The sequence below is a fragment of the Macrobrachium nipponense genome, chromosome 15 (assembly GCF_015104395.2).
Source record: "Macrobrachium nipponense isolate FS-2020 chromosome 15, ASM1510439v2, whole genome shotgun sequence".
Taxonomy (NCBI): Eukaryota; Metazoa; Arthropoda; class Malacostraca; order Decapoda; family Palaemonidae; genus Macrobrachium; species Macrobrachium nipponense.
The window spans coordinates 41,263,723-41,288,879 of NC_087208.1; the positions used below are offsets into that span (position 1 = coordinate 41,263,723).

The 25,157-nt window shown below is 38.6% G+C and overlaps 2 protein-coding genes across 2 annotated transcripts in view; both read right to left on the minus strand.

Moving 5' to 3' along the window:
* Positions 1–7,642, minus strand: part of LOC135194850 (uncharacterized) — a 23,397-nt gene extending 15,755 nt beyond the window's left edge. Inside the window, exon 1 of the mRNA XM_064221034.1 lies at positions 7,366–7,642. Within this exon, the coding sequence (XP_064077104.1) occupies positions 7,366–7,487 (122 nt within the window). The 5' untranslated portion in view covers positions 7,488–7,642. The remainder of the gene's footprint in view (positions 1–7,365) is intronic.
* A 5,599-nt stretch (positions 7,643–13,241) lies between these two features.
* On the minus strand, positions 13,242–24,634 carry LOC135194851 (arginase, hepatic-like). The gene is made up of 7 exons (XM_064221035.1): positions 24,303–24,634; positions 18,045–18,117; positions 17,314–17,579; positions 15,010–15,158; positions 14,775–14,831; positions 14,323–14,504; positions 13,242–14,174 (listed from the first exon to the last, which is right to left on the minus strand). Exons 1-7 carry the CDS (start codon positions 24,444–24,446, stop codon positions 13,987–13,989), a joined length of 1,059 nt encoding a protein of 352 aa, XP_064077105.1. The 5' UTR covers positions 24,447–24,634; the 3' UTR covers positions 13,242–13,986.
* Positions 24,635–25,157: the final 523 nt, after the last annotated feature.

Below are 25,157 nucleotides of genomic sequence, written 5' to 3' on the forward strand. Positions count from 1 at the left end.
TAAACCAAAACTGTTATTTACCATAAATTAAGATACCATTAATCAATGATCATAGCCTGGGAGACAGTGTGCTGTGTGCTTCAGGCAAGACTGGGTCGTTTACTTACTATGCAACCCTCCCTCTCTCTCTTCAATGACTGCGCTAATATCGCATGTATTATGATATTCTGTAATCATATTAGAGCAAATTTTCTTCGTCTTTATGTTAGCGAGATTTTTTCCTCATTGGCATGATGAAATTCTTGCCGAAACATAGATAAACATGTAAAAAGCAAGCGAATGTCAGAGGTGAAACTCGAACGTTTAGTCTACTTGAAGTCTGTGATCACACTGAATCATGGTTCAACAGTTGATACTCCCCTCTGCGACCCACGGAATCTCTACAGATGCCATTTCTCACAATTTCTTTGACAATTATCAAAATTTACGATAACAGAAGAAATATTGCATTTTTTTGTAAGGATGAATGTTTTAGGCTTATTGAGTTATGTTTACAAATTACCCTGTAACTACGAAAGTAAGAGGAATTTTGACGAAATATTTCTTATACGTATTCTCAATTCCCATATGAAGCTCCATGAATTTTTTCATGACTGCATTTTTTGCCCTATACTACCATATATATATAAGGGTTCTGGCCAGCCCCTTAAAGCAATTTTATCATTATTGCATTATTATGACAACTAGAATTCATGGAAAGTTTATAATAATGCATCGACATGTGTGAAGCTCCACTAATGTGGCAACGATGATTTTGCCATTCTTAGCATGCAAACATTAAAGGTTACATTTATTTCTGGCATACTGTTATTTAAAAAAATCAAAATACTAATATAGACTTAAATCAACGAAAAATGCTAGAGAAAAAAAATTATAATCCACTTATCCGTAGTGCTCCGCTTTGGTTTTCGGCAGCCAGATGTACGACAAGGTTAGAAACATGGATTGTATCTATTTTAGAAATATCTATTTTTGGGGTAATTTGGTTGCAAAAAAGGGGTAATAGACATGAATTAAATAAACATTTTGAAAAAACTAAGTAAAGTTGAACTAAATAATGAGTAAAGTAAACAATTAAGGAGAGTGCAGTGTCGTCGTCTGCTGCTCGTAACTGTTTGTGGAGTGCGCGTTAGGAACCAGGAACAGCTACGTGGTTCAAGCGCAATGTGGAGTGAATTAAGACCAAAATGTGTATAACAACAATTAAATAAGCACTGTGTAGTTTCAGTTGTGATGGCAGTAAGGATAAAACCACCTATTACAAGGTAAAAATGAATTCAGTTCAAACCATGACCCCAGGAATAACAAGTTTCATACTGTCACTAATATAGGCAACAAAATGTTTTAGTGTGCTGATTACAACTGCAATCTTGAGTAAGATCAATAAACGTTACATATATATACGCTAACATTGTTCAAATGAGTGCTGGGAAGGCTGGGAAAGATGGTGTCCATCCGTGACCAGACCCGTCCAGCCAAACGATAAGTCGTCATATTGGATTTCAAAACTGCCTTGAAAACATATTTTACGAAGAGCGTCACATGCTTATTTTAGTTCGTATGGGGCTTTCATATATCACATTATGTTGACGAAATTTCAATCTTGAATGGAATGCCGAGTTGTAATAGTATTCTTGTGACACAGGTAGATCTAGGGGACTTATCCGCGGCGGCCTACATAATGGCAATTGCGGTTTTTCTATGCAGTTTTAAATACTGAACAAGAATTTTAAGTAATAATTTATCGGACGACTGTAATTAACCCCCAGGGTCAAGTACTAAACACGGCGAAATACTTTGGACGCCCCAATCCCTAGTGAATGTCTTATCCGCGGTAACGTTCTTTGCAGTCCGTGCGGACTGCTTCTGTAGAAATACTGGGTAATTCCAAGCCGTCATAACGCTGTAAAGTAGACTATGGCAGTTGACGTTTTCAGACTATTTTACTTACTGAACAAGAATTTAAAGTAATATTTATTTGGACCACTGTAATTAACCCCCAGGGGCCAGTACTAAACACGGCAAAATACATTGGACGCCCCAATCCCTAGTGGATGTCGTATCCGCGGTTACGTCCCTTGCAGTCCATGCGGAACTATTCTTTAGAATTGCCCTGCAAGAAACTTAACCGCAAATACGACATCCACTAGGGGTTGGGGCGTCCAATGTATTTCGCCGTGTTTAGTACTGGCGCCTGGGGTTTAATTACAATCGTCCGAATAAATATTACTTTAAATTCTCGTTCAGTAAGTAAAATAACGTAGGAAAACGTCAACTGCCATAGTCTACTTTACCGCGGAATGACCGCTTAGACTTACCAAATACTTTTCGAACTGGATATAGGTACGGCAGCCGTACCCCGATCTCGGTAGCTATAGGTACGGCAGTGAATTGCGCATGCGCGAACCCTTGTTTACCGCCTCAGAGGCTCAGACATCAGTAACATCAGTGCAGCAAGAACAATGGCGACAGAACAGCATAATGCTTTAGTCTTAGCCGAAAAACAGATGTTTTCCGGCTTTAACGAGCTGAAAGAAGCCATAGAGATATATGAAGACAGAAACTTTCAAAAACTGTATATACGTCGGTCAAGAACCATAGAATCGGCCCTGAAAAGAACTCCGAAGAGGAGATTCAAGCAGGACTTAAAATATACTGAAATCGTGCTCTGTTGTATCCATGGTGGTAAGGACAACTACCAAAGTCGCTCCTCTGGTAAACGACCAAATCAATCGTAAGTAATAATCCAAATTCTAAAACGAAATATAGCAATTTGATACTTTACTTCCTACACTGTTTAGGAGCCATCAATGAATTCAGTATAAAAAAAGACGCCATAACATTCATGTATTTTTCTCATTATTGTTTCAGCACTTTTCAAAGAGGCTGCCCATTTACGGTCACAGTTCAAGCAACGGAGGATGAGGAGAGTTTAATGATCAAGTCAATCACAGGTGACCATAACCATACCACAAACAAGGCAAGTAGTATTATTAGATCCAGTAGAGAAGGTGATATGTGTGCTTATGGTGGCTCGTTGTCGCCACAATATGCTTTATCTTTACTATTTCTTAATAACTTTATTGAAAAGGGTATATTTTCATTGATCTGTCAAGAAATACTAATTCTATATGCTATTATTTTAGATCACTTTTCAACACCTGCCACATTCGAGAAGACTAGATGCACAGACAAAAGCAACTACAGAGGAAATGCTCAGTATGAAAGCTAATAAGAGGGTACTGCAGGATCACTTAGCGCAAAAGACGGGGAAGGTAGTTCTACTGAGAGACCTTCATAATCTTGCCTCAAAAAAATGTGGTTTAGACTTCGACAGCCTTCTTAAAGAGATGAAGAAAGAAAAAGGTAAGAAAATTGTTACTGTAGTATTCATGAAGAAGTTATACCCATTTTTTTTGAGACCATTTTTATTCGTGAGGGTGTACATACTGTCGACACCCTATCTGTCAGATAACATCTATATATTACACGGCCCGTTGTATTAATAGAATATGGCTGGCATTTCATATCTTTCTCTGATAAAATTATTGGACAGACTCTTATATTACAAGTAAATAACTATTACATTGAGGGTGTAAGATGTCTAGTTTGCTATCTTCAATTGACTATAATCACCATACATAGTGTCTACTCTAGATAAAGTACATGCCATGTAGTTGTACAGATATTGAGTGTCTACGCTAAATGTATTTCAGGTTGTACAGTTGAAGTACTTATAGATGAAAAAAACGTCCTTCAAGGAGTGTTCTATCAAAGTAAGCAAATGCAGGGAGTTTTCTCGTCATATCCAGAGATGATCTTGATAGATGCAACGTACAAATTGAATGATTTGCGCATGCCATTATATGTTATTTTAGTCATTGACGGAAATGGTATATCCGAGATAGTGGCATTTTGGTTTGTTGTTCAAGAAGACCGGGCAACTCTCAGAGAGATGATGAAATTCCTCCAGAAGCACAATCCCAAGTCATCACTCATCAAAGTTGTGATGGGCGACAAGGATATGACTGAACGAGATGTCATCAAAGAAGTTTTACCAAACTCCAAGCTGCTGATATGCCTATTTCACACCATGCGTAGCTTTAAGAGAGAGGTAAATACAGAGAAAATGGGGATTTCTTCAGCTCAACGACAGTTAGTCTTGGAAGTTCTGACAAAACTTGCTTATGCCTGTAGTGTTGAAGAATACACTAAACAATATGAAGCCCTCAAAGCTCTTAACATAAAGACTGTAACGGAATATTTTGATAAGAACTGGCACAACATAAAGGAAGAATGGGTCGAGTGTTACAAGAATGAGACAGAATTTTACAAACAGGACAAACAATCGACTAGAAAGCATCAACCAAAAGTTAAAGGCCGTCATCACTAAGTGCTCCAGTGTGGTAATCTTTTGGCGTGACTTAATGAAATGTGTACGGTCACTAACGTTAGAGCGGGATCACATGGCTATTATGGTTCAGACCAAGATTCCTCTTCAGAAGTACCAAGCAGATTCTCCACAGTACCTATACCAGCAGTACTTGACTCCATTCGCTTTTGGACATGTTATGAAGCAGTTAACAGTAATGAGTGAAGGCGGGTACACAGCATTACTCTCCAACCAGTGTTTCACAGTGAAATCTCGAAGCGGAAAATGTACATCAGATGTAACCAATAAGAGTTGTTCCTGTCCGTTTTGGAGAAGTATGTGTCTTCCTTGTCGGCATATTCTTGCCTGTAGACAAAATCAGAATATCAGTCTGTTTGACAAGGAGCTATGTGCTGCTAGGTGGGTAAAAGAACTACATTTCAAATCACCGTGCCTTTTCCAATGAGCTTGATCACTCCGAAAATACTAGGCCTTCTGGAACCAGTGACCAGACAACCTACCGTATTAGCAGTCAACCCAGGCCAGAGTCCATCTCAGCATGAAAAGTATAGGGAGACATTCCATGTCCTCCAAACTGTGGCATCAGTACCTTTGGTGACGTTCTCGGCCCTTTATTCTACCCAACCATCAGCAGTTGCAAAGGGTCGCCTTTATACACTACAATATGCTTTTAATTCACTTCATTGGGTATTGCAGCTGTCGGAGAAGCCGATAGAAGTTACCAGCTAGTGATATGGCAAAATTAAACAAAATTTCAGCACTTTTCCATTAAAATTGGGATAGTTTTGTTTTTGAAGCAGAAAAAGCGGCACAAAAGCAAATAACTTTAAGAAAAGCGGGACAGATGTTCAAAAAACGGGAATGTCCCGCCTAAAAGCGGAACTCTGTTCACACAATACAGTATGATTAGCAAACTGGTAAACTGATATTCCTAACTGCCGTACCTACAGCAAGTCAAGAACGCAATTATATGCCGCAATACGGCACCACTGACAGAATCTGCCGTACCCCCACCACACTATGTTATTTGTACGGCAGGAAGTCTGAAATTGACGCATGCGCAATTCGCTGCCGTACCTATAGCTACCACGATCGGGATACGGCTGCCGTACCTATATCCTGTGCCAATACTTTTTCACCAATTAATAGAGTGAATAAGACCCGTCCAGCGTGATGATGGTGGATCGTCCGTGATTGGTTACCCTAATTCCAAAATGATGTTTTATTGTGCTGATTACAACTAATAGGGTAAAAAACCGCATGGTACAGGGGTGGACCATGTACGATCAATGTGTACAACCCCAAGAAAAGTACATTATAACGCGTCCTGACACCGGAGTAGAGGTCTTTAGCTCCGTTTCTCACCAACAAGAAGTCGTGTCTGATGCCCATCTCCGATGTCAGGACGCGTTATAATGTACTTTTCTTGGGGTTGTACACATTGATCGTACATGGTTCACCCCTGTACCATGCGGTTTTTTACCCTATAGGTAAACAATGCATAAGAAATTAATACTGAGTATACCGTTAGGTATTTCTACAGAAGCAGTCCACACGGACTGCAAGGAACGTAACCGCGGATAAGACATCCGCTAGAGACTGGGGTGTCCAACGTATTTCGCCGTGTTTAGTACTGGCCTTGGGGGGGCGTTAATTACATTCGTCCGAATAAATATTACTTAAAATTCTTGTTCAGTAGGTAAAACTGCATCGAAAAACCACAACTGCCATAGTCAAGGCCGCCACGGATAAGTACCCTAGATCTACCCACCGTAAAATGAGCGCAGTGAGGTGTCCAATCACGGAGATGATTCACTGATTCACAGTAAATTAGTGGGACACAATATTGGATTCGCAACTGCCTAGAAAACATACTTTACAAAGACTTCACATTCTTAATATAGGCTAGTTCTCATGGCAATTTCCTATAGCTCATTTCATCAATAAAAGATCTTTAGGAGGTTTAGTTAAAGGTTTAAATTTAGTCGTTATTTCATCAATTAAATATGTGAAACAGTGAATGTTCGGTAACTGGACGTTTGCAGCCCGGTCACTTATCCTACTTCTTAACTGAAAGCATGTTTGCATCAAGGTTAGCACCTGCAAAACCATTCTAGATTCAAAGTCCACCCTAAAACTATAAAGAAAACTTTGAAAGGCTCAAACCTTTATCCCTTGTCTAATACCCTACATTTTCTATGCCAACACCAACCAACCAACTTTACTTAACATAGGCTTAGTATACCCTAAGCTAAGAGTTCAAATTTGGGGTAAACACCTTTGTCAAAACGTGTAGGAATAATCTCTACGACCAAAATGGACCTTAATGCAGCAACATTTAGCCTAGAACTCTAACCTAACAAAGGTTAACAAAGGGTAAAGTACAAATACGACAGGCTACGTGGGTAGTAGTGGTTTAGGGTTCTTAAAATACGCAGTACGCCTGGTCTAGATAATCCAAACCCCTAAAACTTAATGGATGACAAATATTCTAGATTAATTTCGAATACCGAATTTGGGGTGGCTTTTCCCTACCGAAGATCGAAGAAGGCCCTCGCCGAATAATGACGCCAATAAGAAAACCACGCCAAAGGACCACAACGGTTACGTCATGCACTAAACTGGCAAAAGGAACACTAAAATGGAAAAAAAGGGACCAACGACCATCGACGGTTGGCCGCTGCACCAAATAGGAGTCCGGATGAGGACATTGTTTACTCAGGGCACCACGAGGTATATGGCCCCCACTTTTTTTTTTATTTTTCTTTTTGTCTTTCTTCGTTCTCTTTGGAGCGAATGCGGTTCAACAACCTCACCTCGCACTCCTTTAAAACAGAAAAAAACGAACCCCTTTTCCAACCCCACAGCCGCCGCACCCGATGAAAAGCAAGTCCTCCCGCTGAAAAGTAAGAAATAAAACGCAAAACTACGAGAAACCAACGTTCGAAATAAGGCCCCGAGGAGCAACTCACTTCTCTAGTCGTATCTTCTTGAGGGCGACGATCCTGCGAGTGATCCGGTCCTGAGCTTTGTAAACAACGCCATAGGTCCCCTCGCCTATTTTCTCGATCTTCTCGTAGTCGTTGACCGACATTGGGGCGCCATAGGCCGGGCAGTGGGCGCTGCCGTGTGGTGGGCGTGCACGGAGCACCGAAAGGAACACAAATGCGAAGGGAGATGAGGGAGAGAAGGCGACAACGCGGGAACGTTGATGGCGTCGACAGGTTTCCCGCGCTCTAACTTAGCATTATGGGAACCCTGCTTTTCAATATGGCGAGGTCGTACGTTTCCGCACGAAGTGACGTACAAAGATGTCAGAGACGAGTCTCGTGTATTTCTTTAACTAAAACTAATACATCTTCAAATAAACATAACCATCGCAAATAAATTATAATAAATCTTACAATAAACTTAAATTAATCACCTGTTTATTTAATTCCTCCCGACCCAAATAACCCGAGCAGAAGCTGCCCCAACGGTGCGTATAAGGTAATTATCGTACATCATGGGGTAACTCTTCGCAATGCGTTTGGTGTCGCAGGAAGTGATGCTACGCCCGAAAAGATGAAAATCAATAATAAAAAATATCATTCTATAAAATAGGTATTTCGCTAAGCCTTGGTAGATTTTTCAATACGTTTTTTAAATAATAAACGATATTTTATAAAATTAATAAAGGGAATTATTTTCGAGCGTATGTATTTTCGAGAAACGTACATTTTCTTTTATTTTAAATGGTAAACTACTGAAAATGATGGGTTGGCCCAACAATTTCCCATAATCGATCAATACTTCAGGTTTAAAATATATTACAAATAACTAACTAAAGTATACACCAGAAAGTATAATAAAAAACCAGGATAATTGACAAATATAGATTAAATAAGCCCAAATTCAGCAAAGATATTGAGAAAAGGCATATATGTACTGCACACAAAAGTCAACATTGTTCAGCGAGTTGGCCCCAAAATTAACTAGATGGAGAACTCTGGTGAGAGATTCAAGAGAAAAACTAGAAATATTAATTGAAAAGTAGTTCTTATATTTAATTTCTATGCTCTTATGGCAAGGTAATATAACGATTGTTTTTTATTTGGTATTTTGTGTTGCAAATCTGATATGCTAGCGTAGGATAAATGAACATTTGTTCACCACATTCTTTAAAAGCTTGGAGTTTTAAGTTACTGGGCCCTGTTGGTTTGTGCCAAATGAATAGGGTTAATCTTCTGATAATAATGATAATAATGATGATAATAATAATAACGGGATCATCATAGTCAAACTGCCTAAAGTATAAGTTAAAGGCTGGCGAACATGATACTAGGCCTATAACAACACAGAAAGACCACAAGATGTTTTACTAATTTTTTTTACCTTAGCTAAACAAGTTTACATTTTTCTACCATGAAAAACTTAGATATAGCCTGTTTAGTGACTGTTCCTGTTAAAATGTAAATATGTAAGAAATAAACATTTAGAATACAGTGGAGGCATTTCATTACACAAAAGTCTCATTAAGCCATCTTCATTTTGGTGATATCTAAACATCTCAGGCTACCTGATGACTGCGTTCTCAATCTCACATACGATCGGCAGTAGCAACTATCAGAGAGAGAGAGAGAGAGAGAGAGAGAGAGAGAGAGAGCTACGTAAGTTTACATAAACTGATCATTCAAGTAGATTCGCACCAGATCAGGTTGGGCCATTCTGTTACGAGGTAGAATATGGCTGGAGGTAAAAACAATTAAGACCCATTATCATGATATGGAGATATGTCATTATATCTATTAAAAGTTTTGAGGTCTCCGGTCAACGTTCTGTAAATTATTTCGACCCAGTTATGACTTGGTTACGAAAAATGATGATGATATTGACGATTCGATATCATCTGGCATTGATACGTAATACATTAAGGTAAAAGATATTTTAACTTGAAGTTGCATTGTTATAACTATAAATTCAAGTTTAGGTAATAAATATCAAGTGTCCATTCTACTCGACTCCAGTAACTTGTAGACTCGATTGGCGAAACTCAGTTGTAGTTCATGTTTCGTTAATAATTTTAATAACTTGTACGTTAAGATATTCAAACGTCACGAAAAACGGTTTCTTTGTGACTCCCGGGCGAACCGCCAGGTGGCTACGAACTATAATGGAACATCCGGGGCATGGATGATAAAGATGAGTTGTGGATCAGTGTCTAATTAAACAGCTGAATCATTTATCGAATCTGTTTGTAGGTAATTCAGTTGCGTTGTCAGACGTTTGAAATACGAACTCAGTCATAAATTTCGGAAGGAGATGCAGCATCGGTCTAGCAGATTCCAGTGTGTTGTGTATGCAGAAAAAAAGCTTAGTCGCATACATTCCATTGCATAATACTTTAACAAATTAAATGAATATCATGATAAGTTATCCTAATACCATTGCGCTCTTGGTTTATTGATCCTCTAAAAATGAATGAGTGCGCCACTACGGCTTTTTGCGTATCTTTGTAAACGAAGACAAAGGTAAGCCACTCACTTGGGGTTTCCTCTGTCAGGAGGAATATCAAATATTCACGGAAACCACACCACGGAGAGAGAGAGAGAGAGAGAGAGCCTGCATGGATCTTGAGTATGACAGACTGCACTCCGAATCTGTAACAAAATTACACGTATTGCGTATTTAGGTACTACAAGTTTGCATCGACACCAACAGCTATATAAGTAAGCCTTTCTCTCTCTCTCTCTCTCTCTCTCTCTCCTCCTCTCTCTCTCTCTCTCTCTCTCTCTCTCTCTCTCTCTCTCTCTCTCTCTCTCTCTATGCAACAGGGTAATGCACGCGCAAACTGGGCCAGTGTGGTACAGGGGCGGTTACACCCTAAAATGGATAGACTCATCTTTAATTCACCACGAGTTAAAAAAAAAATGAAGGTAGTGACGAATGTTTGCAAACGCAAAATGATGCTTAAGAAAGTAAATAGTTTCCAAAAGGCACTCTTACGCTTTCACAAGAAGACATTTTATAGGATATAAGAGAAAGGAAGCCGTCAGTACTACTACAGGAAACTATTGGAAGTGAGCTTTAGGTCTAACGGACAGTAGCACAAGTGTAACGGAGAATAGGCCAATGAAGAAAAGAAAAATCCGAGATTCTTAAGAACTGAACATATAAAGACATAATATACATTAAAGATTAATAATTAATTAGTGTAAATTAGATTTACTAGTACCAAAAAAGTATTAAAGAACTTCTTTTTATTCACAACGAAACCAAAGCACTTTAGCTGACAGCCGTACAGTATATAACAAAGAAATGATGTCGATTTATCTGTCAACAAAATAAAAAGTTAATTACACATACAAAGTTACCAGTTAAAATAGAGACATCAATATGAAATGTGCATTGGTTCGTTAGAACCATAATAACAAATGTGATGTACAGTAATCGTTAGACTTATAATAACAGAGACAAAAGCGTTGTTAGACCCATAACGACAAAGAAACTTCCACACCACTTAAGTTATTTAACACAAAGAGCAACAAGTAAGAACGCAAGCTAAATAGAACGTAATGCAACAAAGATGATTGACGGACCCAGGAGAACAGAGCCAAAATGCGTTTGATTGAAATAATTTTAGCTTTCTTCGGGACTAATAAGTTTCTTTGTTCGAGAAACCAAGACCAATAAAGGAACAGGGATGATGCCAAGGAAAATTAAGACGGTTTGGGTCTATCATGATATGTAGAACAAAGAAAAAACTGGCAAGAGATGAATGAAAGATCTCTCTCTCTCTCTCTCTCTCTCTCTCTCTCTCTCTCTCTCTCTCTCTCAAGATAGTCGAACTAAAGCAGCAATTCTAATTGCCATTCTTTGTTTTTCTTTCGCTCCCGTTATAAATAAATTCAAAACCTTTTATATCGATATTAGAGAGAGAGAGAGAGAGAGAACGCAAGTATCCGAAGCCACAAGCTTTTTAAGACAAAGGATGGGACACAACCAAGTTTCTACTGCTTGAAATGTCAACAGAACTCTGGGTCCGCGACAACCACTGAACACAGGCTCTCTCTCTCTCTCTCTCTCTCTCTCTCTCTCAGAGCCATGCCGTGCTGTCATTTAATCGATAAATTCTAGAATAAACTGCTTTCCCCCTTTTATGAGTGCGTGAGGGAGAGGAGAAGCGAGGAGGATGGGTAGTTGATTTCCCCATATTTTTTTTTTCTTTTTTTACTGTCTCTGGTGTCCCAGGTGTTACATACATTCTCTTCTCTCTCTCTCTCTCTCTCTCTCTCTCTGTATGCTCTTCGTCGTGCGCATTGCATTGTTCACTTGTTCACGGTGACGTAACGTGCCAATCAGGGGTCCGGTGGAAAATTCGATTTTTTTTCTTTTGTCGTAAATCTGTTCTGCGATGCGGCTCGAGTATCGAGTTACCGTTATGCCGAAACACCGACCGAACAGCAATGGCGTTGTTTTATAAAAGCGGACAGGATTTATCTTAAATAGTATTTCTTCCGAATGAAATAATTAATTTATTAAGTCTTTATACAGAATGACAGTCAATTAAGCGGTGCCGAAGCTGGTGCTGTCAAGTGCGCGAGAATTTTCTTACGCTTATTTTAATGGGAAAATAGAGAGAGAGAGAGAGAGAGAGAGAGAGAGAGAGAGAGAGAGAGAGAGAGAGAGAGAGAGAGTTAATGCGTCTAGTTAATGGACAGATTCTAAATACGTAGTAAAAATAACTTAATGTAGCGTACAGGCTTAGCACTAATTTGACACCTGAGTCAGTTACTCATTAGTACTGCAACAAAGCGTGGGGGAACCGACACTTACTATACTACAGAGCGGTATAGCTACCTATACCGCTACTGTCGTTGTTTCATTCAAGTGCAACTTTACTCTGAAACAACCAGAGCAACTTTGTAAATACAAGTAACTATAGATAGGTTCCAATGATAAAGAATTGAGCAGGCTTACGAATATATTTCTAGACCTATATGTATGCTATTCAAAGAGTTGCAGTTGCATTTTTATTTATAAGTTCGTTTCTTCTTCTTCTGCGTAGGGGATTGCATCTATATATCATGTAGTAGGTTATTCGAGGGAGAGTTGTATTTTTATTTCGAATTTATCTTCTGAGGAGGCCTACGATCGTCTCTAGACCTATGTATACGCTATTCAAGCGAGAGCTGCATTTTTTTATGTGGAAGATTTCACCTTCTTCTGCGTAGGCCTACTGTTATATATATCGCTAGACCTATGCAGGCTATTCAAGGGAGAGTTTTATTTCTATTTCGAATTTATCTTCTGCTTATTCCTACGATTATATCTCTAGATCAACTTAGGCTATTCAATGGAGAGTCTAGGTATACCTAGGCTATTCAAGGGAGAGATACACTTTTATTTCGAATTCCTTTTCTTCTTCTTCTGTCAATTAAATCGTATTTTCTTCCGTGTTAACTTCGCCACACCTATCACATACAGCTGCTTGGATGCTTGTAGCTTGCAAATAACTTTACCAGAGGACCTTTTTCAATTAACTGCTCATTTCACACTTTCCGTCATTACGATAACGTGTTATTTTGCGCATTGCGTTGTAATGGCAAGTCATGACGCCTCCCACGTGGCTTGGTATAACGGAGGAAGATCCGGAAGTGGACTTGAACAGAATTACACGGAATAATAAACATTAAGGTTCATATTTTCGTTTCATAACATGATAACATTCTCTCTCTCTCTCTCTCTCTCTCTCTTTCTCTTGAGTAACGCTAGACCTATGTTTCCCTGCAAGTTTCCTCGTTTTTAATGCATAATATATATATCGTTTCATTTACATAATTATTTACAGCATCGAAATAAAACCAAATTAAAACACTTTCAATTTTATTGAGAAACTTATACTACAGAATAAAATCTATTAAGTCACAAACAAGTATCAGGGAAAAAGAAATTCTTATGTATAAAGAGTCCTTTCCGTCTTCCTAACATCACAGAAAAATGTAACTGACCTAGAAAGCAACGAGAGAGCGCAAACCTCCGCCAATACGAACTTATAGACCTAATCGAACAATATTTTGTGCATCATTCTGTTCACAGAATAATCTTAGAATTAATAATAGTATATTGTTCGTCGGTTCGTAAGTCATATTTAAAACAGTTTTGACTAAAATACATCGTATTTTTTATATAAACGCGCAATTGACTGTAATACTGTATACTGTAAACTGGTGTCAACTGTTACTGTATTCTGTCGTGTCCTTAATTCATGTGGAATAAACCTATTTCCTTAGGAAACTGTAACAAATATGGCAATGATTGATACAGTTAAACAACAAGCGGGTAATATACGATATTGGTGTCATTACTAAAAACAAAAGATAAAATCGGAAGAACGAATTGAAATAATAATAATAAAAAATCACTTTAGTGTTGCTTGAAATTAGACTAATCAATTAATCACAGCTGTGTTTCAAATTACATAAAAGCAATTAAGCACCAATTAGCCCTACGTAAAAGTCATGGCGTTCCTATGATACTGCCAATGCATAAGAAAGTGTGTGTGTATGTACGTGTGTAGTGTATTAATAAGTCTACACAACCAAAATTCCACTTCATGTTCCTCTCCGTCCAGCCAGCGCTGCTAGTAAAACCGCCTTCGCGGCTTCCGCCGTCAGGAGGGCGTCGTCCTTCTTCCCCAGCTCTGGATTCACCTCCACGAGGTCGAAGGCCTTCAGGAAGCCCGTGTCCCTCGCTGCCTCGACGATCTTCAGGCCCTCCCTGAGGGTTAAGCCGGCGCGGACTGCAAGAAGTCGGAGGTGAAACTGGTTTAGTCCCATACTTTTATATTTGGTTACTATACCTGTATAGCTGATGGCGTACTGTATATACAGCATGCTGTATTTATCTGTAGGTTCTATGATGATTAATAATATGCAATGTATGCTAACCTGGAGTTCCTGTGCTCGGAGCTTCAGCTGGGTCTAGGGAATCGATGTCGAACGATACGTGAAGGGGACGAGTCCCCGATGGCTGGAGTACCTCAAGGCAGTGCCTTATGACCTCCTCGATTCCGACATTGTCGACCTCCCTCATGTCGTAAGCCAGGACACCGAGGTCCTTCAGTAATACCCTGTCGAGGAGGGAGGAATTTGGAGTAAATTGACATTTTATTTACTTATTATAATTTTTTTTCGAAAAAGATGTTGTCATAGGCCTATCGACTTTTCTCTCTCTTCATCAAACATCTCTTTTTGTTTATTTATACTTATTTATTATGTTTATTTGATTTTCTAAAACTCAATTCCAGCTCTAACTAGATTATGGAGTGGCCTTCTTGGTCATAGAAACGATAGGCCTATGCTACTTTTTATCCACTCATACAACTTAAGTAGATTTATACCTTTCAGCATCATCGAGATCCCTAAGTCCGATGTAGGCGATGTGGTTGGCAGATATACTGAAAAATAAATAAATAAATAAACAAACAAACAAACAAATAAATAAATAAAATAAAATGTATACATATGTAGCTTAATATACACGCAAGGAAGTGCATCTATATGCATAAGTGGAAGAGCATATAGGTCTAGTTCTCAACCAGTACAAAAGCAATTAAGAGTAATAAACGACATTACCTTGGTTCCGGCCACTTGTCCGGAAGGCGGTTGACCTTGTCCTTGACCTCCCTCAGGTGGTGGGAGACCGGCATCCCGTGCATGTTGCCTGACAACGAAGAGGCTCCGGTGTTGATGTCCGCGTGAGCATCGACCCACAGCACCACCACCTGTTGAGCCGAAGGGGAAGAGAAGACCGTTTGTGTGTGGCTGTTAAGTGCTTCTCCGGGAAAGCGAGTGAACGCGGCTGCGTTATATTTGATTGGAAAGTATTACCTATTTCTTTCTATTCGTGATTATTACTTTATTAATATCCCTCATTTGAGTGAAAGACAATGCTTATTAGTGTAGATATATCTAAATATAACGACATGGCCGTTGAGCGCTTCTCTAGGAGAGCGAGTGAACGCCGCCGTTTTATGTTTGATTGGAGAGTATTAGCTTTTTTTTCTATTCGTGATTATCACTATATCAATATCCTTCAGTTGAGTGAAAGACAATGATTATTAGTAGATATTCTAAATATAGCGCTAACATACGTGCGATCCTGTGAGAACGACATAGCCGTTAAGCGCTTCTCTGGGAAGGTGAGTGAACGCCGCCGTTTTATATCTGATTGGAAAGTATTAGCTTTTTTTCTATTCGTGATTATTACTATATCAATATCCCTCAGTTGAGTGAAAGACAATGATTATTAGTGTAGATATTCTAAATATAACGCTAACATACGTGCGATCCTGTGAGAACGACATAGCCGTTAAGCGCTTCTCTGGGAAGGCGAGTGAACGCGGTCATGTTATATGTGATTGGAAAGTATTAGGTTTTTTTCTATTCGTTATTATTACTTTATATACATCCCTCACTTGAGTGAAAGACAATGATTATTAGTGAAGATATTCTAAATATAACGCTAATCGCACGTGCGATCCTGTGAGAACATGGCCGTTTAACGCTTCTCTGGGAGAGCGAGTGAACGCGGTCGTGTTCTATCTGATAGGAAAGTACGTAGTAGCTATATACTGTTTTTTTTTTATTCGTATATCTTACCATATATCACTCAGGTAAATGGAAAATCAATGACTATTAGTGTAGATATATAAATTAATAAACTGATCGTACGTGTGGTTTTATAAAACCTAAAAAAAAAAAGGCTATAAACTGAATGAGCCAGCGTCAACCATTTTAGACCTATGTGAACAGTCATCGATATTAACCTTCAATCCTTCAGTTTTTTGGTTGACGCAGTGATAAAAAGCTTCGTAAGGGGAGAATATATGTATATATTTATTCCAAAGTTTTATCATATTCACATTAACTTCGCAAATAATGAATAAATAAGCGGTCAGGTTAGTTCGGTTCATGGTATTTTGACGAATTTATTTACCTATTTTAAATTTGCTGAAGATCCAGACGTCTAGCTTGTTTTGAATACTATTCATGTGGTTCTCTCTCTCTCTCTCTCTCTCTCTCTCTCTCTCTCTCTCTCTCTCTCTCAAAAATAATTTTTAAAAAAATGATAAATCACAGACTTTCATTATGGAAAGGGAAACTGACCCTTATCGTGGAACTTCAAACGGTTGACTATGCGATGCAACCGTGTCTGTGGATCAGCGGCTTCGAGAATTGATTTTCCTTGGTAGGCCTCTCTCTCTCTCTCTCTCTCTCCTCTCTCTCTCTCTCTCTCTCTCTCTCTCTCTCTCTCTCTCTTGCGATCAATAGATATGTAGCCTTTTCAGCGGTTATTGATAGAACTCTGTGTAGGTATCTTGTTAGATAAGATTAAAGTCTTATGAATGAGTTCGTTTAAAACTATATAAGTAGAGAATAGGCGTATTTTAGACCTACACAAGCAAAGGCGAAATCTATTTTAGGCTGATAAACACATTTCAAAATGTATTCTAGACCTGTGAACACAAAAAAAGAAGAAGAAGAAAAAAAAAGAAGTCAACTTTAAACTTAAGAAAAGACGATAGCTTACATCAGTAATCTCTATCTCCGCTCTGTAAACCAAAGCGAGCCTGTTACTACGAGATCTGCTATAGACCTAGAGAGAGAGAGAGAGAGAGAGAGAGAGACGAGAGACAACGAACGAGAGCGAGAGAGGACGGCCTTCCTTAGACCTATAGCCAGAACCCAAGGTTGCACAGTAGACCTACCAAAGCCAGAATATCTATTTCCATTTGTATGCTAAAATAAATCTATTACAATAAGATCTGCTATAGACCTAGAGAGAGAGAGAGAGAGAGAGAGAGAGAGAAGACGGCCTTAGACCTATAACCAACACCCGGAAGTTGCACGGGAACTCGACCCTTAAGACGACCTTACCTGATGGTCTGGATTAGCTTGGGCGTGTCCGTTGATGGTTCCGATGGCTATGGAATGGTCTCCTCCGAGGGTGAGGCACAGGGCGCCCTCCTTGACGACCGTGGCAACCGAAGAAGCCAATTTTCGGTTGTAAGTGAGGACGGCGGTGTGGTTTCGTTCGCCATCAGGACCTAAGGGAACCTCATGACCGCCGCCTTTCGTCGGGCTCTTGGGAGCTGATTTTGTCGCGTCCATGGGCACTTCGCCATAGTCTTTGACAACGACACCTGGGGCATCAAATACAGAGATTAATAAACGTTAAAATGAGATGGGTGTTGAGCAAATATGTCAATAAAATACACATGCATCGACAAACAAACGTTAAGATACGCATGCAATGAGCAAGTATAGGCCTAACCATGAAACCACACGTGCAATGAACAAAGCCCTTTTAAAATGCGCATCCATTGATCAAAACAAGCTTAAAATACGCGCATTGACAAAATAATTTTACCAATACACTTGCAAACATCATACGTTAAATGGTTGGCGAACCCAGATGGCTTGCGAATAAGTACAAACATTGTATTTTCCATAGACGCCGAGCCGTTACATAGGCTATTTATTATTTCTAGCGTAGTTGTAATAATTATCAGCGTCTGTATATTGTACATTGAAAGACCCTATATTTGTTGGTTAAACAGAAGCAGGAGAGAGAGAGAGAGAGAGAGAGAGAGAGAGAGAGAACCTACCCATTTCCTGAAGACGTGTAAGAACGCCCGTCTCCTTAATTGCCGTTGGGCCGTCTTTAACTCCAGGCCGACGCTGCAAAAAAAAAAAAAAAATAATAATAATAAATAAATAAATAAATAAATCAATACGGGTAATGAGTATACAAAAAAGCTTTACTCGGATAAGTCATATACATTTTGGGATATGTTTTATTATAACTTTGGTTCGCATCAGCAAGTTTCATGCTCAAATGAACGCTACCTTAATATGCAGTTACGATGAACCTGTGATATGCAGTTACATTAACCCTTTAATATGCAATTACAATAAACCTGTAATATAAATATAATGAGCAATAACAACAAAATGGATCAAGTAAAGATAAGCACTAACAATTTTGACCAAGTGAAGATGGACACTCCCAAAATTCTGTGGATAACGTAAAGATAACGACAAGTGTTGTTTTAGAATTTTATTGTCGAACCAAATAAAATATAAATGTCTTTAAAACGGATAAATCATAATATAGTTAAAAACTATACTTAATGAATATACATATTTCATGAGTACACATAAAAATATAAATGAAGAATTTAATCAAAACAATATTGATTTGCTTCTGTTTCACAAAACCTATAAATTTTGTCATTATGGTTTCTTTCTTTCCACAAAAATTCGTTTAAGTAAGAGTTCAACAATTCCCTTCTGCATCCGAGCAAGCGATGTATTCGTATTTTGTGTTTATTCCAATAACTCTCGATCGATTGAGTATGAACTCCGGTAACTCTATCAACGAAATTTAACGAGTGATTTACAGTATGATGAGCGAATCCTAGGTCCCTTTGAATGTTACAATATGCTCCCCACTGATCACTGTGAATGGTTGTTCCTGGCAAAACTACTTTCTTAATTATCGGTAATAGCGTTTCGGCATTACGCGAATAGACTATCTCCATATAACCCAAAGCTGGTGACGAAGATGGGTCAACTATCCCAAATACCCAAATTGGATTCTGGGGAGCTCGTCCCCTCTGGTGTTTTGGTTTGTGGCTGAAGCAAGACTCATCAATTTGCACTGTTATTCCTGGCCCACCAAGTCTAATAGGTTTTTTTCAAAATATTTCTCTCAAACTTCACGAAAAAAACTGAACATGTCAATGACTGTCTTTTTTGAAACATTCAAAAACTGTGTGGTTTGCAATACACTCAAATCCTGACACCAGTAGAAAATGCCTTCTATCCACTTTTGCAATGAAAGTTTTGATCGATAAAAAAAAAAAAACGAATCTTTACGAATTGATTCGTAGTACTTGTATTTGGCGCAGTTTTTGACTACATTAAACTTTTACATAGAGGACATTTTAGTTCTTTCCTCAGAAGATTCGTCTGCTTCATCCAGTTTACTGCAGGAAGCGGGTCTTCAACCACATATGGCTTAATGATTTGTTCATATAGAGAACGGTCCATGTTTGGAGGCTCTATATTTTGTACTAAAGTAAAATGTTGAATTAAAACAAACGAAAGTTCAACGATCGACTGTTTTCTCAAATAGGAAACTGTTTTATTAACAGTTAACAGAGACCAACTTGTTAAAGATTAAAACCAACTTGTTAAAGATTAGTATCTAATTATGTGTTTAGAAACAAAAACAAGGAATGATTTAACAATGACAACTGAAAACAAATCGTTAAAACATCGGGTATTTCTAAATAGAGCAAGTAAAGATAAGCACTCCCCGATTTGACCAAGCAAAGATAAGCACCCCGGGAGTGCTTATCTTTGCTTGATCCCCGTTATCTTTATGAAACGCCATTTCTTGCAAATCCTTTGACAACAGGATTTCCCAAGACAGCTACGAAATGGCGCGATTCCTAGCACAAAATTTTGATTTTTTTTTTCGAGTATTAATTCTAGTATTCTGGTCTTTTCTGGTTATGGAACTAGAGTGGTTTGGCTGTATAAGGCGCTTTGCGCTTCTTGTGAGGTTTATAAAACGTTATAAAATATGTTGATAACATGCATGAACAGAAAAATTAGACCTATCCAGCAGAATACCTTTAATCAGAATGTGAAGAAAATAATCAGTAGACTAGGTAATGGGAAGGACATGCTATGCAATAAATTATTCTCGAGTAAATTACCTGAACTTGCATATATATATGGCAGCCCCAAAATACACAAGGAAGGCTGCCCACTACGCCCTATTGTTTCTAGTAGGAAATCTAACAAAACTAGGAATATACTTAGGTATATTTTCAGAATCCCATATTAAACATTCAGTAGATTTCATAGACAAAGTTAAGAAAAAGAATGTAAAGGGACACATGGTTAGTTTTGATGTAGTAGCATTATTCACCAATGTCCCCTTAGATAAAGTATTAGAATTCCTTCAGACTAAACATAATGAGGGTATTTTCAATCCAAACATCGAAATAGGCATCTTCCTTGAGTTGATTAAATTGTGTGTCAGTGATACTTATTTCACGTTTGAGGGACAAGTTTACAAACAGAAATATGGAGTAGCTATGGGGTCCTCATTATCACCTATGCTCGCTAACATATATATGGAATATTACGAAACTAATCTAGTTCCCAATGTTAATGTCCCTAACTTAAAACTGCAAGGATGGTGGAGATAATATGTGGACGATATTTTTGCTATTCTGCGAGGGGATGGAAATAAAATAGAAACTTTTCTAGATGAACTCAATAAGTTTGATAACAATATCCAGTTCACTTTAGAGAAAAGTAACAATAATAAACTGCCCTTTTTAGACGTACTCATAGAAAGAAAAGAAACAGGATATGAATTCAGCACATATAGAAAGCCCACACATACGAACTCATATATTCATTTCTTCTCTTTTCACAGTCATGATATAAAAATAGGGGTTCTAACAGGTTTATTTCTCAGGGCAATGAGAACGTGTGACCCTTGCAAGATGGAGCAAGAAATAAATTACATCGATAAAAGCTTCGATGCATTAGCATACCCGGAATGGTTCAGAAAAAGGGCACTCAACAAAGCTAGAAATTTTTTTTACAGAGCGAATGTAGAGAGTACATGGAATAAAGAAAACAAGAAAATAGTTGCCCTCCCTTTTATGCCTAAAATGAAACAAATCACTTCAAAAATGAAAGAAAGTCAATAAAAATTTGTATATACCTTTGATAATACCGTAAAAAACAAAGTATGTACAAATAAATTGGAAGGAGAAGACAGTAATACAGATGATGTAGCGGGGATATACATAATCAATTGCAACAATTGTGGAGACAGATATGTGGGGGAATCAGGAAGGGGAATAAGGACCAGAGTCCAAGAACATAGAAGGGCAGTACAGCTTAACTCTCAGGGGAGTGCTATAGCTAGACATTGTTGGGAAAATGACCATAGGATGGATTTCAAAAACAGTAGGCTTATATACAAAAGCAACAAAATTAGTCACAGGAGGGTAGTAGAAGGTGCATTTATCAGAGAGATTAAAGTAATTGGAGGAAACAAAAGTTTTACCTCAGAAGATCCCATAAGCCGAGCTTTGATGTTAAAAGAAGCTAAGATTGACCCTGCTGACCTGGAGATTAGGTTTCCTGCCCAACAGACTTTTGGTGACCACACCCTTACCACAAGGGTGAATCCCATTGACCATCAGCTCAGGATATCAGAGCGACAAGAGGGGATTGGCAACTCTCAAGAAAACCAGAACAGCCATCACATAAATGACAGCTCAACGAGAAGTTCCAGAAGACTGCTGGGCCTTGACCCAGGCTAACATCCCAAACATCTCTTGAGAATGGGCCACAGACAGGGCCTGAAAGTACTCGAGTGTGGAGTAAAACTAAATGTAAATACTTAGAAGTAAACAAGTTACAAAGTGATTTTGTGGGTTTCTTTTTCAATCTTCAGAAGAAAACTGAAAGTTTTTGTTTGGTTCAGTACTACACCTATTGCATAATTTCAGTATCGCGCTGCTTTCATGCGAAACGAACGAAGAGAGAAAGATAAGAGTGGTTTCGTAAATTACCACAGCTCATCACACCTGCTGTTTAAACATAAACAGGAAGGCTTGCTTCGATAACAAAAGTCTCTTGTCAGATTCGTCAATATGTGAGTGTGTCTCTGTGCTTACGTATTTATAAAGCAAAGTTAACGAATCTGTTTAATGTTTAAACAGAGAGTGATATGCTGTAAAAAAAATCAATCAATAAATAAATAAGAACGAAAATGTTGATACGAGCTCATTTCCAAGACGAAAATTGCAACATTTGGAATACTTGTTGGTTTAATGAATACGGTTAACATAGGCCTAGTTCAAACTCGTGGAAACTGGATTAAAACTGGATTGGTAGGTACCGATAAACAATCATTTTCATTTATGTATGCTGCAGTTTCCGTCTTGGAAAGGAACATGAATGTCCATTTATTTATTTATTTATTTATTTATTGGTGGAGGTTAAAAAAACACTTGTTATCCTTGGATTCGAGAGCTTGTTTAAACTCACAGTACCATGAATATCAGGTGTTACTGGAATTGTATGATTTTATTAATCTTTATATCACCTCATTTTGTTGGATCAAGCAAAGATAAGCATTCCCGGGGTGCTTATTTTTGCTTGGTCAAATCGGGGAGTGCTTATCTTTGCTTGCTCTATTAAGAAATATCCGATGTTTTAACGATTTGTTTTCATTTTCATTGTTAAATCATTGCTTGTTTTTGTTTCTAAACACAATTAGATACTAATCTTTAACAAGTTGGTTTCTGTTAACTGTTAGTAAAACAGTTTCCTATTTGAGAAAACAGTCGATCGTTGAACTTTCGTTTGTTTTAATTCAACATTTTACTTTAGTACAAAATATAGAGCCTCCAAACATGGACCGTTCTCTATATGAACGAATCATTAAGCCATTGGTGGTTGAAGACCCGCTCCCTGCAGTAAACTGGATGAAACGGAAGAATCTTCTGAGGAAAGAACTAAAATGTCCTCTATGTAAAAGTTTAATGAAGTGGACGAAACGGTCTTCAATTCAAGATAAATACGTCTGGAAGTGCCTAGTCAAAAACTGCGCCAAATACAAGTACTACGAATCAATTCGTAAAGATTCGTTTTTTTGATCGATCAGTTTTCATTGCAAAAGTGGATAGAAGGCATTTTCTACTGGTGTCAGGATTTGAGTGTATTGCAAACCACACAGTTTTTGAATGTTTCAAAAAAGACAGTCATTGATATGTTCAGTTTTTTTCGTGAAGTTTGCGAGAAATATTTTGAAAAAAACCTATTAGACTTGGTGGGCCAGGAATAACAGTGCAAATTGACGAGTCTTGCTTCAGCCACAAACCAGAACACCAGAGGGGACGCGCTCCTCAGAATCCAATTTGGGTATTTGGGATAGTTGACCCATCGTCACCAGCTTTGGGTTATATGGAGATAGTCTATTCGCGTAATGCCGAAACGCTATTACCGATAATTAAGAAAGTAGTTTTGCCAGGAACAACCATTCACAGTGATCAGTGGGGAGCATATTGCAACATTCAAAGGGTCCGACCTTGGTTTAAATTTAGTTGCGACCGGAAAGCGCATATGACAGCTTTTGACGATAGTTTTCTCGCATCCGAGAATGGTAATTATGTTATTTTTAGCGCAGAGAGAGAGAGAGAGAGAGAGAGAGAGAGAGAGAGAGAGCGATCTGTAAAGAACCGCAAGTATGCTTTGGTGTCAACGAGATATATGACTAGTTTGGCTTGAGCGCATGTGTGTATGCGTGAATATTGAGAGAGAGAGAGAGAGAGAGAGAGAGAGAGAGAGAGAGAGAGAGAGAGAGAGAGAGAGAGAGAGAGAGAGAGTTTTTTTCTTTTGCTGTTGTTACTGACACAGACATATGAACAGCCTAAAGTCATTCACAAAAGAATATTTCATAAACTAGACTCATGAACGAATGCGCCTGAGGCGGTCATGCGCGTAGAGTTGCCACTTTCGCTATTTTCAAACCGGTTACGTCATAAACAGGTTTCGCTCAAGTATCAAAAAAATAAAGTAAAAAAAAAAAAAGACAAGGTGGAGAGGGCCTTCCACGGTCAAACCTCTGACTTAAACAGTCAAGTTTAGATTCTGGTACTGAAAATGTATGTAATTCTCTCTCGGCGCTCATTTATACACATGTTCAGATATCGCCAGGTATAATGTCGGCAAAGACCTGCTTCGAAATGAGTTTCAACGCAGGTAAAAAGTAAAATAAGTAAAATAAATGAATAATTAAATAAAATTATAATGAAACTCACCTGTCCCTTATTAAAAGGAGCCGAGAGTACCCCTACGTAGTTGGTTTTGCTCCTACGGGAGATGATGACCTGGAAGCAATTATGTGTCGCTCGTTGCCGGGTCGCGAGTGTCAGCAAAGACCTTTCGATGATTTTGGGCCACATCTCGTTATTGTATACAGCTGTACGACCTGGTATACAGACACCGACACACCTGACTGTATGACCGCAGTCTGGAGAGTGAGCTGGAGTCTGTGTGACTGTGAGAGTCACAGTGAGACGATTCTGAACAGCTGATTTCTCTCTCTCCTTCTTCTCTTGCTTTTTGTCCTTGAACGGTGTCGTACTATGTGTTTTTTATCTTTCGTTTTATCTGTCATTTCCAGCGTTTTATTCGCTCCGTCGCTTTATTCGTTAACTGTCAGAGCTAGCTAATTATTTCTGCTCAAAGCAACGTCTGGAAACATCCGATTTAAAAAAAATTTTTGAGACTATATAATCGTGACGCCTCGCCCAAATCAACACCAGGTAACTCAAGACCTCTCGTCCGGGCGTAGACCAATGAGACTGCAGGGATTGTGGGCAGGTCCAGGCCGGGCACTGTCAGGGGTTATGGAGGGTATAAGGTAGGTGGAGTAAGCTTTAAAAGGCGATTCCTGCATTCCTTATTAATGAACTTGCGCACTGGACTCGAGGAGCCGAGGCCTGGAGCAGGCGACCTTGACTAAATCTCCCTGTTGGCCGTTGGTATACAACAGGGTCAACCATGGCCATGGTCGAACTCAGGGTGGACGTTTGTAATTGCTCTTAATTTTTGGGGGCTTGGGGCCACTTGTTAACTGTGTCTCTGGGAATTGAAATTCTCAAAAAGGTTCT

Coding starts and splice junctions, on each gene's coding strand:
- LOC135194851 (XM_064221035.1), bottom strand. CDS start 24,446: ATGTGGCCCAAAATCATCGAAAGGTCTTTGCTGACACTCGCGACCCGG. Junction 17,580..18,044: donor TACACGTCTTCAGGAAATGG/GTAGGTTCTCTC, acceptor TTGATGCCCCAG/GTGTCGTTGTCAAAGACTAT. Junction 15,159..17,313: donor AAGCTAATCCAGACCATCAG/GTAAGGTCGTCT, acceptor TCGGCTCAACAG/GTGGTGGTGCTGTGGGTCGA.